The 13,010-nt window shown below is 37.4% G+C and overlaps 2 protein-coding genes across 4 annotated transcripts; one reads left to right on the top strand and one right to left on the bottom strand.

Annotated features, from left to right (window-relative positions):
• The first annotated feature begins 307 nt into the window (after positions 1-307).
• U1-70K (U1 small nuclear ribonucleoprotein-70K) lies at positions 308-7,674 on the top strand. Of its 3 annotated transcripts, none has more exons than XM_087322094.1 (12): positions 308-518; positions 1,903-2,017; positions 2,264-2,343; positions 2,527-2,602; positions 2,714-2,778; positions 2,954-3,016; positions 5,521-5,602; positions 5,687-5,849; positions 5,996-6,061; positions 6,145-6,444; positions 6,526-6,567; positions 7,629-7,674. In XM_087322094.1, exons 1-12 carry the CDS (start codon positions 420-422, stop codon positions 7,657-7,659), a joined length of 1,182 nt encoding a protein of 393 aa, XP_087178220.1. In that variant the 5' UTR covers positions 308-419; the 3' UTR covers positions 7,660-7,674. The 3 variants fall into 3 exon arrangements, with proteins under 3 accessions (XP_087178220.1, XP_087178221.1, XP_087178222.1); XM_087322095.1 differs by having other exon boundaries at positions 309-518; positions 6,529-6,567; XM_087322096.1 differs by lacking the exon at positions 7,629-7,674 and having other exon boundaries at positions 312-518; positions 6,529-6,913.
• Positions 7,675-9,040: 1,366 nt separating this feature from the next.
• LOC147861406 (appr-1-p processing enzyme family protein) lies at positions 9,041-12,806 on the bottom strand. The gene is made up of 7 exons (XM_087322752.1): positions 12,623-12,806; positions 10,626-10,674; positions 10,405-10,507; positions 10,092-10,187; positions 9,879-9,953; positions 9,723-9,792; positions 9,041-9,346 (listed from the first exon to the last, which is right to left on the bottom strand). Exons 1-7 carry the CDS (start codon positions 12,755-12,757, stop codon positions 9,266-9,268), a joined length of 609 nt encoding a protein of 202 aa, XP_087178878.1. The 5' UTR covers positions 12,758-12,806; the 3' UTR covers positions 9,041-9,265.
• Between the last annotated feature and the right edge of the window lie 204 nt (positions 12,807-13,010).

Below are 13,010 nucleotides of genomic sequence, written 5' to 3'. Positions count from 1 at the left end.
ATACAAATTTCATATTTAGAACTAAATATGTCTATCGTGCATCTAATCCTCTTGGGTCACGAAACTCATTTTATTACTCTTAATAACATATAAACATACAAATTTGGGAACTTTGGGGGTATTTTTGCGTAATAACGAAAACTGAGGGGGGTAGCGCAGGAAATTATGAAATACCTAGGTTTGCTGTTTCTTCTAGACCCTGCTGTTTCTTCTACTTGCTCAGTGCTCTGTGTAAAACGACGGCGAGGACGACAGACAGACAGACAGACCGGCCGACAGAGAGCAAGCAGGAGACGGCCATCGATCGTGTGCTGCCTCGTCGCGCTTTTCCTCCTTCTTCTTTGTTCTTTCGATCGCCTGGCTGAAGTTTCTCTGACTCAGTTCGTGGTTTCGTTGCTGCCGTTTGCTTTTTTCGGGAGATGGGAGACTATGGCGATGCCTTCATGCGTAAGGACATGGCAGGTCCTCCTGCTCGCACCAAAGCACAGAATCGTGCTACAGTTCAACAACTCAAACTGGTATTTTTTTTTACATCGCTCGCTCTCTGCTTTAAAAACTTCAGTTCTTTGCTGGAAATTTCTTGCTTTAGGCTTCTCTCATTAGCCTTAAGAAAACTTCAGATTAAACGTATTTCTCTCGCTCTCGCTGTACATCTCTCAAAATGCACAGCTTCTTGCAGACCTTTCAATATTATTTACTTCTTTTCTCTACAGTTTTTACAAGTTTCCTTCCTTTTTTATTCTCCATAAAAAAGATGGACATTAAAGCTTAAGATTGATGCATTTCTTTCTTTCTTTCTTTCTCTCTGTCTCTCTCTCAAGAAGCAGGCTCTCCCCTTATAACATTGGATCTGTTGAATTTCTTTCTGTGAGATGCATACTTTCTTGTCGCAGTTATAAGTTTCTTTCTGTCTTCATCATCAAAAAGCTATCTCTCTCTCTCTCTCTCTCTCTTCAGCAACACCGATTCTTTTGCATTTTCTGTAATTTGGAGTTTTTTCCGTTCTTCACCATCAGAAAGGACATTGAAGCTTCAGATGTGATATTACTTAGAGGTTATTATTCTTTCTTTTATCATGAAGACCTGAGAATCAAAGAAAAATGACCTTAAAAAGGTTCAGATATCTCAGAAAGGACATTGAAGCTTCAGATTTGACATTAGTCAGGGATTATTCTTTTTTTCGTATTATGAAGACCTTTTAATCCGAAACTGATGATGTTAAAAAGGTTCAGATTTCTCCTGTGGGATCCAACTCAAACCTTTTCTTTCTGAAAACATACTGGTTCTCAAGCAGAAGGTTCTCTTACAACATTTCGTTTCTTCTTCTCAATAAAGGCACATTAATAAATAAAAACCTCCAATTGATGATACAGATCACAGAATGTTTATATTTCAGTGTCAGTATAAAGTCTGTCATTATTTTCTTTGTTTATCAAAGAAATATATCTTGCTGAATTCTTAGGAAATTGAAAATTGCAGTGTTTAGTTAGGTTTTTTCTTGCTTTCTCAAATGAGACTTGAATTTATTTTGCATATTACTGCAGGTTAATGACTGTAAACCTCATATTAATCATTCGTGCTCATTAGGAATTAGAAAGATAGAAATCTTTTGTGGGTGGGCTTAGTTGCACATTCTCGATTTTTCCATTTTAATGAAGATCTAGAAAAGTAGAAACATATGCAATTAAAAATGTGGTTATAGCTTGTTCTCATTGTGGCTAAATCAAATTTATCATTCTCTCTCATCAGAGACAGGGTTAGTTAGTCATTTTCCTATTTTTCTATATTTTTAATGAATTTGTAGGAAAGTTGAAACATTTGCAATTTAAGAGTTGCTATAGCTTGTTTTCATTGCAAAGTTAAAGGGTATATCATTGATGTTTAAATAATTTTCGTTTACAGATCGGGCAGAGTCATCCAACAGGGTTAACAGCAAATTTGCTGAAGCTTTTTGAAGCACGGCCACCAATTGAACATAAACCTCCTCCAGAAAAGCGAAAATGTCCACCATATACAGGTGTAGCTCTTGAACTCATATGTATTGGTTAGCTACCATGATGTTATGATTCCTTTTGATATTAATCTGTATAGTTCTCATTACATTGTAAGCATAGGAAATGTTAGATATTTATAAACTGCTGTAAAATAATGATTCTCTCCCTTTTCCTAGGTTATTAATTAGGACATAGGAAAGACAAATGAATGCAGTCAAACCTGCAGCAATACCTGGTTCTCATCTCAATTCTTTGTTGTTATATTGTAGGTATAGGACAATTTGTGAGCCACTTTGCAGAACCTGGAGATCCTGAATATGCACCGCCAGTTACGAAGGGAGAAACTCCAGTATGTTTCAAAGTGACATTATTTGATGTCTAGCATTTGATTTTGCCACACATTTAAGAAAGTGAAGAAAGATTGTAGGGGGCATAGTAAAATAAACAAAGTAATTTGAGAAAGATAAATAAACCAAATTAATTGAACTACTATTGGTGACTTTATCCAACTAGTTAAAATTCTTCTTCACAGACACAGCGAAGGGCTCGCATCCATGCTCTACGGATGGAAAAAGGAGCTGAGAAAGCGGCAGAGGAGCTAGAGAAATGTAAGCTAATCCAGTATGGTTATTCCATGCTAAATTTGGACTATGTGGTTGCTCAATGTTGTTTTTTTCCATTTAATCACCATTTTGCAATGTTTTAATTTTGATTTCCAGATGATCCTCAACATGATACTGCTATCGAAGGTGACCCTTATAAAACATTATTTGTGGCAAGAATGGTAAGTATTATTGTCTAATTCTGATTGTAGGAACACCTTACCCCTTTCTCTGGATATCTGTAAGTGTCAATGTTTAATAATGTTCATGCCATTAGTTTAGGAACCGATCCTGGTAATTGTTGCTTTCTTAACAATTAACTTTTTAACACTTGTTATGTTCCTTTGTGGTGTTCAGAGCTATGAGACAACGGAGCATAAAATCAAAAGGGAATTTGAGGCTTATGGACCAATTAAAAGGGTAAGTGTTGCAGTTTTGGTGCTCATAGCCAAAACCAGGTTTGGTTGTATCAAATGCCTATGAAGAGTCTCTAATAGAATATTGAGTTGGAGATTGGTTAACGAAACTCTAATATAACATATCCACCCACTAATGCCTAATGCCTTGGTGACCTCACTAGAAGAATCATATGTGCTATTTGAGAAATTGTGTCATGTCTTCTTTCTCAATTTACGCAATTAAATGCTATTCTCAATCATGTTTTTTCCTCAATTTGTCCCCTTTTTCGCTCTGGGGTCTAATCAGGGGTATTTGGGAAAATAAAGATAACTTTGAGAAATATGAGGAGAGTAAAGGAGAATGCAGGATTATAGCAGAGCTTTTCCATGAGTTATACTTGAATTCATACTGTGTTTGGGAAAATAATATGAGAGAATTTATCTCCTATTGGTGTACAGACAGCGGAAAAAGGTGAATCCATGGATGAGCTTGGATATGTAGAGCATATTATGCATTCATTCTAGTATGAATTTCATTATGAAACATTTACTGCATTTCTTGTTAGCAGTGCATTAAAATCACGCTTTACTTCAAAATGATCCCTGGTAAGGTTCTAGTGATCAAGATGGCAGAGGTTGCCTGTCTATTATTACAATCATCACGATGGGGGATCCATGATTGCTGAATACAGTGGTGGAGGTAATCATTGCACATGAGTATGTATGAAGGCATTTTCTTATTTTACTGTATATTTTCTTTGAAACAATTATTTCTCAAGTCTAAAGCAATCATTAGTAATGGGTCGCTATTCAAGAGGTTAGGGGTTTTACCTTCAACTACTGCAAAACTGTCATGAGAATAATACATGCTTGCTAAGTACATCAGTTAAGGTAATCTTACACGTGTGTATCATGGGTAGAAATTTCCTTATTTTACGTTATATTTTACTAGAACTACATATAAGAACGCTCTTTATTTGTTAGCCAGTCGGTCAGCTTTGAAGAAATCCCTGGTAAGGAATTGATTTTCAAGATGTTAGAGTTGGCATTTAACAAGTATAATCATCATGAAGAGGATGCACAATTCCTGAATATCAGGGTGAAGGTCATCATATGTGTGACTTGTGGCTGACATTTCTTTATTTTGCTCCATATTTCATTTGAATTCCAATAAAATCACTTTATATAGTAGCCACCCTAATCTAAAGAAATCCCTGGTAAGGGGATGGATTCAAGACATGTTGCTCTTCGGCCATCATCAAGAAAATGATACATGTGTGCTGAATACAGTGGCAGAGTTATGCATGAGTATTATCGGTAGACTTCTCATTCTTTTTATTGCATGCGTGCATTAAAATCACTTTCACTTGTAGCTACTCCATGAACATCAAAGAAATCCTTGGTAAGGGTATGGTATTCACGATGTTGACCAACATATTCATGATGTTAAAGCTCCTCTTCTATTACTACAATTATCATGAGAAGGAGACACAATGGTTAAATCCGACTGTGAAGGTAACTTAATGTCAGTGTCATTGATATTAGAATTTCTTTAAAACAGCTTTACATAGTAGCAACTCCATCAACTTCTAAATAATCCCGGGTAAGGGTCTGGTTCTGCTGATATGTTCTTCTATTACTACAACCTTCTTAGAAAGGATACTTGATTGCAGAATACAGTTGCGGAGGTAATTTTACACGAGTGTTATAGGCAAACCCTTCCATGTTATATTGAATTTGTAATCTTTTCAAGCTTCAAGCTCTTCACATAATTCTTGCATCAATCGTCAAGCAGCCTCTTGAAATTCCATCCACTCACAGCATCATATACCTTGCGCTCATCATGGGTAGGCATTTAGTTATTTTATGAAATTGGTGTTCCCATCAAGCTTTTATATCCTATTACCATCAATGGAGAAACAACCTCACGAAATTAAACCCTCAACCTATGAATATCATGGGCAGGAAATTCCTTCTGCTATGAAATTGGTGTCCCTCTATACGCCTTTTGTTATACACATCAATGGAGAAACAACCTCTTGAAATTTAATCCTCAGGTGGTATCATATACCTCCATCTTGGGTAGGCATTGTGTTCATAAAGTTGGTGATATTGCCATCGATGGAGAAACAGCCTCTTGAAATTCAAACATCCAGGGGTATTGTAAGTTTATGTGAGTATCGAGGGTAGGCATTTTTTTCTTTTATAAAGTTGTTCATTTTAAGCCAGTATACTTTATTGGCTTCAGTGGGGCAACACCCACTCAAAATTCAATCCTTGGTAAGGGTTTGTCATACAAGGTGCTCAAATTCATTGCTAGGAGTTTCTACAACACTATGAACGGGATGCATCATTGCTGACATTGCGTGGCGAAATCTCATTTTTTTCAAAAGGTGAGCACGGCTTAGGGGCATTCCTTGCCTTTATTGCCGTGCTTGGCATTCGTGAAGTGTGAATATTGAGTAGAGAAATCTATTATTAGATTTTTTTGAAGTAATCCCAATATTCTTGTGTCTTTTGTCACAGGTTCGCTTAGTAAATGACAAATTAACTGGAAAGCCTAGGGGTTATGCTTTTATCGAGTATCAGCATACTCGAGACATGAAAAGTAAAATGTTCACCAGCATTTAAACTGCTATCTGATTTCTGTTAAGTTAAGGATAATAAGGTCATATGATTTTCATTGTTGCAGATGCATACAAACAAGCAGATGGGAGAAAAATTGACAATAGGAGAGTGCTAGTTGATGTAGAGAGGGGACGAACCGTGCCTAATTGGCGGCCAAGAAGGCTTGGTGGTGGTTTGGGATCAACTCGTGTTGGAGGTGATGAGGTGAATCAAAAGTATTCTGGAAGGTAAAAGCAAATTTACATTTTAGAATTTTCCGTTAATAATTTGAATTTCATTGTATTCTACATTTATGGTAGTAAAACCGAGTTCTTTTACATTCTAGATTTATGATAGCATTCTGAATTTTGTAACATTGATACAACTTTTGTAGGGAACCTCAGCTTGGAGGTTCTCAAGCTAGGAGTGAAGAACCGAAATTGCGTGATCTAGATGAAAGGTGCAATATTTGCTTTGCATGTGAAATTATTGCTATTTGGAATATGATCTTAATTATGTAATGTAATTCTCCTGATCATGCAGAGAAATAGAAAGACGTGATCGTGACCGTGACCGTGACCGTAGCGATAGGAGTGAACGTGGTGGAGACAGAGACCGTGATCGTGATCGAGATCATGAAAGGTCTCGAGATCGAGACCGTGATCGTGACCATGGGCGTGATCGCGATCGTGATCGAGACCATAGAAGTGAAAGGGGTCGTGAACGTGATCGTGATCGACGTGATCGTGATGATAGACATCATGATCGTGATCGTGATAGAGACAGAGAAAGAGATAAGGAACGAATTGGGAGATCTCACTCGCATGAACGAGACCGTGAAAGGTAGGTGACCCGTAATTTTCTTCGAGCTATCATTTATTTGTAGTATTGCTATTTAAAAGTAGTCCATTGTGTATTTTTCAGCAGAGATAGGCGAAGTCATGATGCATTGGATGAAATGCAGTTGTAAGTTTGCACTTCTTTTCTGATTCTAACATTTCACCTTCACATGATCCAATGGATGACATGCAATTGTAAGTTGCATTTTGTCCTTGTTCACTTTTCTCTAATTGCCTCTTTTTTCATGGTGAGTGCATCTGGTAAGTATATGATACCCTCTGGTAAGATCTATGGCGGGCTCTAATAGGTTAGAGAATATTTGTTTTGGTAAGTACTCAGGATTTCACTAGCTCTGGCAAAAATCTGTAGTTGTAAGCTACAAATTTGACAGTGGATGGTGGCTGACCGCCTTGAAGATACCCTTTACTATGCAAGGTCTGATTTTCAATTTAAAAACATTGTTTATTCGTGATGGTTTTGACTTTCAATTGCAATCATGCTTACACTTAAAAACAACACAGATTGTATCTTGCATTGTTTTGTTCTTTTCTAATGACTAGATGGGTGGAATCCATCCGTGTATAAATTCCCAATGTAATTAATGATAGTGTTGGTAAATAAGTCAAAATCTCAAATACTGGCACAATAATATTCTTGTAAGGTTTTCAAAATCTGTCTTCTGCAAAGTAGCTGAATTCAAATTTAATACTGTGTTTATACTGTCTTTGGTGTGCTCATGGTATTGATGATTCAATGAAAAGAGCACAAAAGGAGTTAGCCATCCAAATTTGTTTCCATTCAGATTGTGACTAGAGTTTTAGGATTATTTAAACCAAAGATACAGTGCACATCCGTTAACCAAATATCGTTGAGAGGATCTACTAATCTAAAACTCTCAGCATTGTTATTTCAGCCTTGTAAAATTGAATGTTTTTTTCACCGGTAATTTCTGTAAAACCATTTTTCAAGAATTGTTTTATAGATGAATGAATGCTTTATCATGTAAATTTCTGTAAAACCATGTTTCTAAACTTGTATATAGCTTATTATGTTGTCTTCAAATTTGTGAGCATCTTGTTGCTATTGAAGTGTTACATGTGACAAGGTGGCTAGGAATCTGAGGTTCGATGAAAATTTTAATCTAATATTCAAAATTATAATTCTTTTGTACGAATTCTTTATGAAAGTTGCTCAAGTATATTACAAGGAGCATGTTAGGGAATGCTTTGGGGTGGTTGGATTGATGATTCCGTTTCTGAAAGTGGTTAAATGGCATCACCTTGACTTTAATGGAATCATTGGTTCACAGGGGTCTGGTGGATGGCAGATTGGTTCCACTGGAATGTCTTGTTAAATTCTGCCCTTCATTTTAGCTTTATGGTGACGTCCTTGATTGCTTGATTTGATGTGTATGATATATATGGGAAGTGATGGCACATAATGTCAGCATCAATGGTGAAATACTATTTGCTGCTGGATGCCTGCTCACTGCTGTCAGACAGGATATTCCAAGGTGGGTAGTTTATATCTGGGGTGGATGCTTCACAAAGAGTATTGGAGCTGTGTGAAGGAAGGCTTGAGCTAATAATCTGACAGCTTGTGAGCGTATGTGCATGTGGGGGATAACAGGCTCTTTGGCACCTCCATGTCCACTCCTCATCCTGTGGTTGATTTGAGGTTCCCTATGATAGATAGGTGGGGTTAGGTTGTTCACCAGTGAATGTGGTCTTAAGGAAGTCTGACTCCTATCTACCCTTGATATCCTAGTACGAGAGCATTGGGTGGCGTAAACACCCTAGAGCTGTATACCTTGCCATTGATATTGCACCTGCTCTGAATAATCTACCTTTAGCTGGATTGTTACCAATGTAATCATCAAAGGCTCAGTTCTCTGGAATCTTACACCAAGCTTCAGATAGAATCAGAGTTGCAGTCTTGCTATAGAGCAGATTCATAAATCTCTCTCAATTGGAGTGGCAGCAAAACCATACCACATGGTTCCAGAAACTACAAAAGTGCTGAAAATGACTGCAAGAGTGAGAGTAATCAAAATCTTCATCATCTGATAATGCCCATAAAGAACTCCTAATCTAGATCTAACTACACTTTCTCACAAGAAGATAAAATTACACTCCTTGATGCTCACCATCTGACATTTCCATTTAAGCCTCAACCCTAGATGATAATTTATAATGATGTAGAGAAAATGTATGTGCTTAGAATATTGCTTGGATTTTTTCAATCCTCCAATTGACAAGGTTGTTCACCCCATGCAAAGAGATATTGTATCATGTTTTCCAGCCACACATGATAAGGTGACTGTGCACCTCAAATACTCTAGTTTTATCCTTTCATCACACATGCCTACACTATAAATTGTCAGTTGCTCTAAAGAATGTGCAGGACTTGCGAAGTCCTTGCCACCTGCACTGGTTGAGGAAACCTCGTTTGTGTTAGAACTGCAATGCCGAGGACTGCAATCTAGCACCTTGTGCTTTTATTCTATATGCAATGCTTAGGACACAAACTCAATACAAGGCACAAGAGAGATACCATAAATAATATACATATCAGAGGATTTAGGGTTCTATCAAGAAGGTAAGTGGCGATATCATTAATTTATTCTATCTTTAATGTGATGAAACATACACACTCATCTTCTTTACATAACTATGAAGTGGAATAGCTAACTTGTAAAGCTTAGCTAGGCATATCAAAATTATTCTTATGTTGATATGATGATTGTACTTCATATGCCTATCTTAAAACTCCCATTCACAAAGTTTGTTAAGAGTTAAAATTCAAGAATTGTTCTTCAATATCTTTATTCACACTTTTGGAAAGTTCTTTCAGCTTTTGACAGCCATGCCGACCAAGTACTTTGGCCAAACAGAACAAAATGTACCTACAAAAAAGAGGCAACCATTACACCCTCTCTAGCTCATATGTACGTGTATATATGTTCTACATCTACCACATATATACAGTATTATATATATAAATATATGTGTGTGTGTGTGTGTGTGTGTGTACGTATAAATTTATACAACTATACATATAAATCATCAAAAGTTGCAATTAGATGAAACATTATTAATAAAGAACCTTGTTTTCTTCTGTGACCAACGAATGCATGTCGTTAAATAATAAATAAATTATGTTGATTGCAGTTCTTTGATCAACTAATGCGTATATAGCATAAACAAGCAAATAAATTAACTTGAATCAATTAAATTTAAAGCATATTGACAAAGAGATGAGGGAAGAGAAATCATTTGTACCTCCTCCAATCCCTTCGAGCATTTATCGACAGTATTTAACGCTATTTCTGCTGCTTCATGATGTGGATATCTATGAAAACAATGGATTTTCAAAATGAGTAATGCCATCATTGTTGTCACAAGTTACAAAATCCAACATAAAATCTATATCCTTACTTATAGACACCACACGATATAGCCGGAAATGCAAGATACTTGATTCCATTGCTTACAGCAAGCTGAATAGAGTTCCTGAAAAAAAACACCCACCCACCCATTATACAAAGTTGTTACTAGATTATAATTGGGGGATAGTTATCTATTCATAAAAAAAATTAAAAAAAGCCAGATTTCTATGCAATAGCTAAGCTATGTATAGCGCAATATCACCTGTACGCATGTTCTAACAATGGTTCAGATTTCTTCTTGCCATTATATATTGGTCCAACTGTATGCACAATCTTCGAGACTGGCAGACTAAATGCACTGCAACAAAAAAAATTCTCTGATGTCTTCACATAGATAAGAAATTACTGTATGCCATAACTCAAATCATATACTAAATATAGAGATAGGGTTTCTTTCTTGGTTTTTCAATTGATTTTCTTGACTAAATGTAGATGAGGTTTCATTCATTTGTTTTTTGTACAAATGCATAAAGGAAAACCAATGACCACATATATAGAGAACAAAGCTTCATTACTCTGTGATAACTGCCTCCCCTGTTCGGCAACGGATATTTTTGTCTACAAAAGGCAAAGCTAAGCAAGCCTCATACAACTCAGGCCCTGCTCCCTTGTGAATTGCTGCCAAGGGAAAATAGAGTAAAAATAAGTATATACTTGTAGGTCCACACAATATATGTTATAATATGTATACATCCATGTATTTATGATGTGCATTTTTCATCTTATCTATATTTACCTCCATCAACGCCACTTCCTCCAAGCATGAGGTTGTTTGCTGCATTTACCTAGAAAAAAGGAAGGAAAAAACAAAATAGGGAATGCAGGATTTAGGCACACCTTCCTTACCATGATCACATCCTTACTTTACATTGCTGAATGGATCAAAGCCCAGACACAAAAGAAAATGTTGTAGTTTCCTGCATGCCTTTTCATATGGTACCAAGAGAAAATTTCCTACAGATATTCAATGGACTCAAAATTCCCTCTAACATGATGTGAACAATATAAGCATTATTGAGCAATTGTTTGCGCCAGCGAGGTGCGAAAAGGGCTACCAAAATTCATGACAAACAACATCGATGTAGAGAAAGGATGTCCAGGCTCTTCCACCCTCTTTGGACTCTTCATCAATACAGTTTTGAACTACATCATGCATAGAAGCTGCTATAGAATCTGCATACATGGTAAACCTGTCCATATTTTACTTTGCATTCATGAGTGACATAATCTTCGTCTCTAAATCTTCTGCAAGCCTACATTGTCATCTCAGTGTCCTGATTGTTTTTGTGGAACCCAAGGGCCTACAATGAACATAGCAAAGGCTAAGGCCATGATCTTCCATGCATCCGCACTAATTTGCTCGCAAGCTGTATTTATCCTATCAAAAGGGCAAGAAGAAAGAAATAGTTGATTGTGTCTATCTAGGAATCATGTTTACACGCACCATAGGGGCTCTTCTCTATGGTCCAAGCCACCAAAGATTGACTAACTCAAGGTCATGCTAGAAGGCCAATGACACCTCACGCACTTCCAGGAAACTCGTTCCAAACTACTGTTTTTTGACACCAGTCAGCCCACTCTCATGTCCAATACAGTCGAATGGGCTCCAAGTCTCCGCATCAACCCCTGGGTTCAACTAGCATTGCTGCTTGATCGATGGAGAGAAGCACAGCATAGGCTTGCTAGCAGAGAAGCACAAATAGCATGCCCAGTAGTGATGATGTTGTCATGGATATTACGCTGCAAAGCCTCCATCCCATTCGAGGTCATTCAAGTTGAATTGTGGCAGCACCCGTGATGGTAGAAGCATTATCCATACAGTGAACCTAATCGATTGGATCCAAACCATGACACCTTGTAGAATTACATTTAAGGCGTTTGAAGCATCAAAGGAAATGGAGACGACAGAACAAGGAGAATGATTGTGGTACTCACAGGTGATGAAGTGGTTCAACAACAATGGCCTGGACATCGAGAACTATCTACCCTTCCAGTACCCTGCACCTCTTCAAAAGGATGAAAGGAAGAAAGCATTGCAACTCTATACTCAAAGTTGTCCACACCAAAGGAACCTTTTTCCAAAATGATGGCCTAATACAAAGATCATTCTGTGAGCTTCTCTAAGGATGGATTCGTACAAAGGTGGAGGTACGTGTAAATCTGCATGGCGCTTAGTGTTAACAAAGCAACAGGTCAACTCAGAGTTTCCTCCCATCAGCTAGGAATTGAAACATGACAAGCACTTGGCATATCTAGAGCCAACAGACTGTGCAACTTAAGTGAACCAGAGTTCCACCTCACCAACCAACATTGGATACCATGTCTCCTCTCCTCCACCAATCAATCATCCTATACATATTAATTATGCCGTTCATGCTTGTCAAATTATCCCAAGTACTATTACCAGTTGTAAATCATCCTTGTGAATTACGATCATTATCCTGGATCTTTAGGAAAACCACAAACTTATGTTTTTATTTCCGTGGTATAACTTGAATTCACCCCAAGTTTGAAGTTGTGATTTATCTCATAGGCCAATTCTGGTCTCTAGTAGACATTGATATTTCTTTCTTTCTTTTCTCCCTCTTTTCTCGTTCCCTGGCCCTTCCTCTCTCTGTCTATCCCACCCACCCATCCGTCTGACCATGAATACTCTGACGCATTTCTCCATCCATCTACCGAGCTACCTTATACATATCAATAAATTAAACAAACAAGAACAAGACTACTTACAATGGCATCTGTGGATCCATTCACATTCCACTTGGTGATATCTCCTCTGCGCAGCGCAAGAAGGCAAGAGTTCTGAAGCTGAAACGTGACAACTCCTTCTGGCGACGAATTGGGGAGAGATCCACCTGAAGCCATGGCCTTCTTCGAGAAAGGACGTGGTGAGAGAAAGGAGAAGGTTCTGGGAAGGATTAATGCCTTCATATGCTTAAGTCAATTAAGCAGACAGAATATATAGACTATAAAATATTAAGATGGATCGTGTTGACAAGATACATACAGACAGAACAGTAGACATTCGGTTAAGTGCGCACTTTGAACGCTAATGTAAAGGTGCGCATTTAGGGCCTTTTTTAGTAATAATATAAAAAAGGAAAAGTACCAGGATACC

The sequence above is a fragment of the Azolla caroliniana genome, unplaced genomic scaffold, assembly GCF_043228905.1.
Source record: "Azolla caroliniana isolate FFs.n. ecotype wild unplaced genomic scaffold, voAzoCaro1.0.p SCAF_7, whole genome shotgun sequence".
Lineage (NCBI taxonomy): Eukaryota > Viridiplantae > Streptophyta > Polypodiopsida > Salviniales > Salviniaceae > Azolla > Azolla caroliniana.
This window is presented reverse-complemented; position numbering and strand designations above follow the sequence as displayed.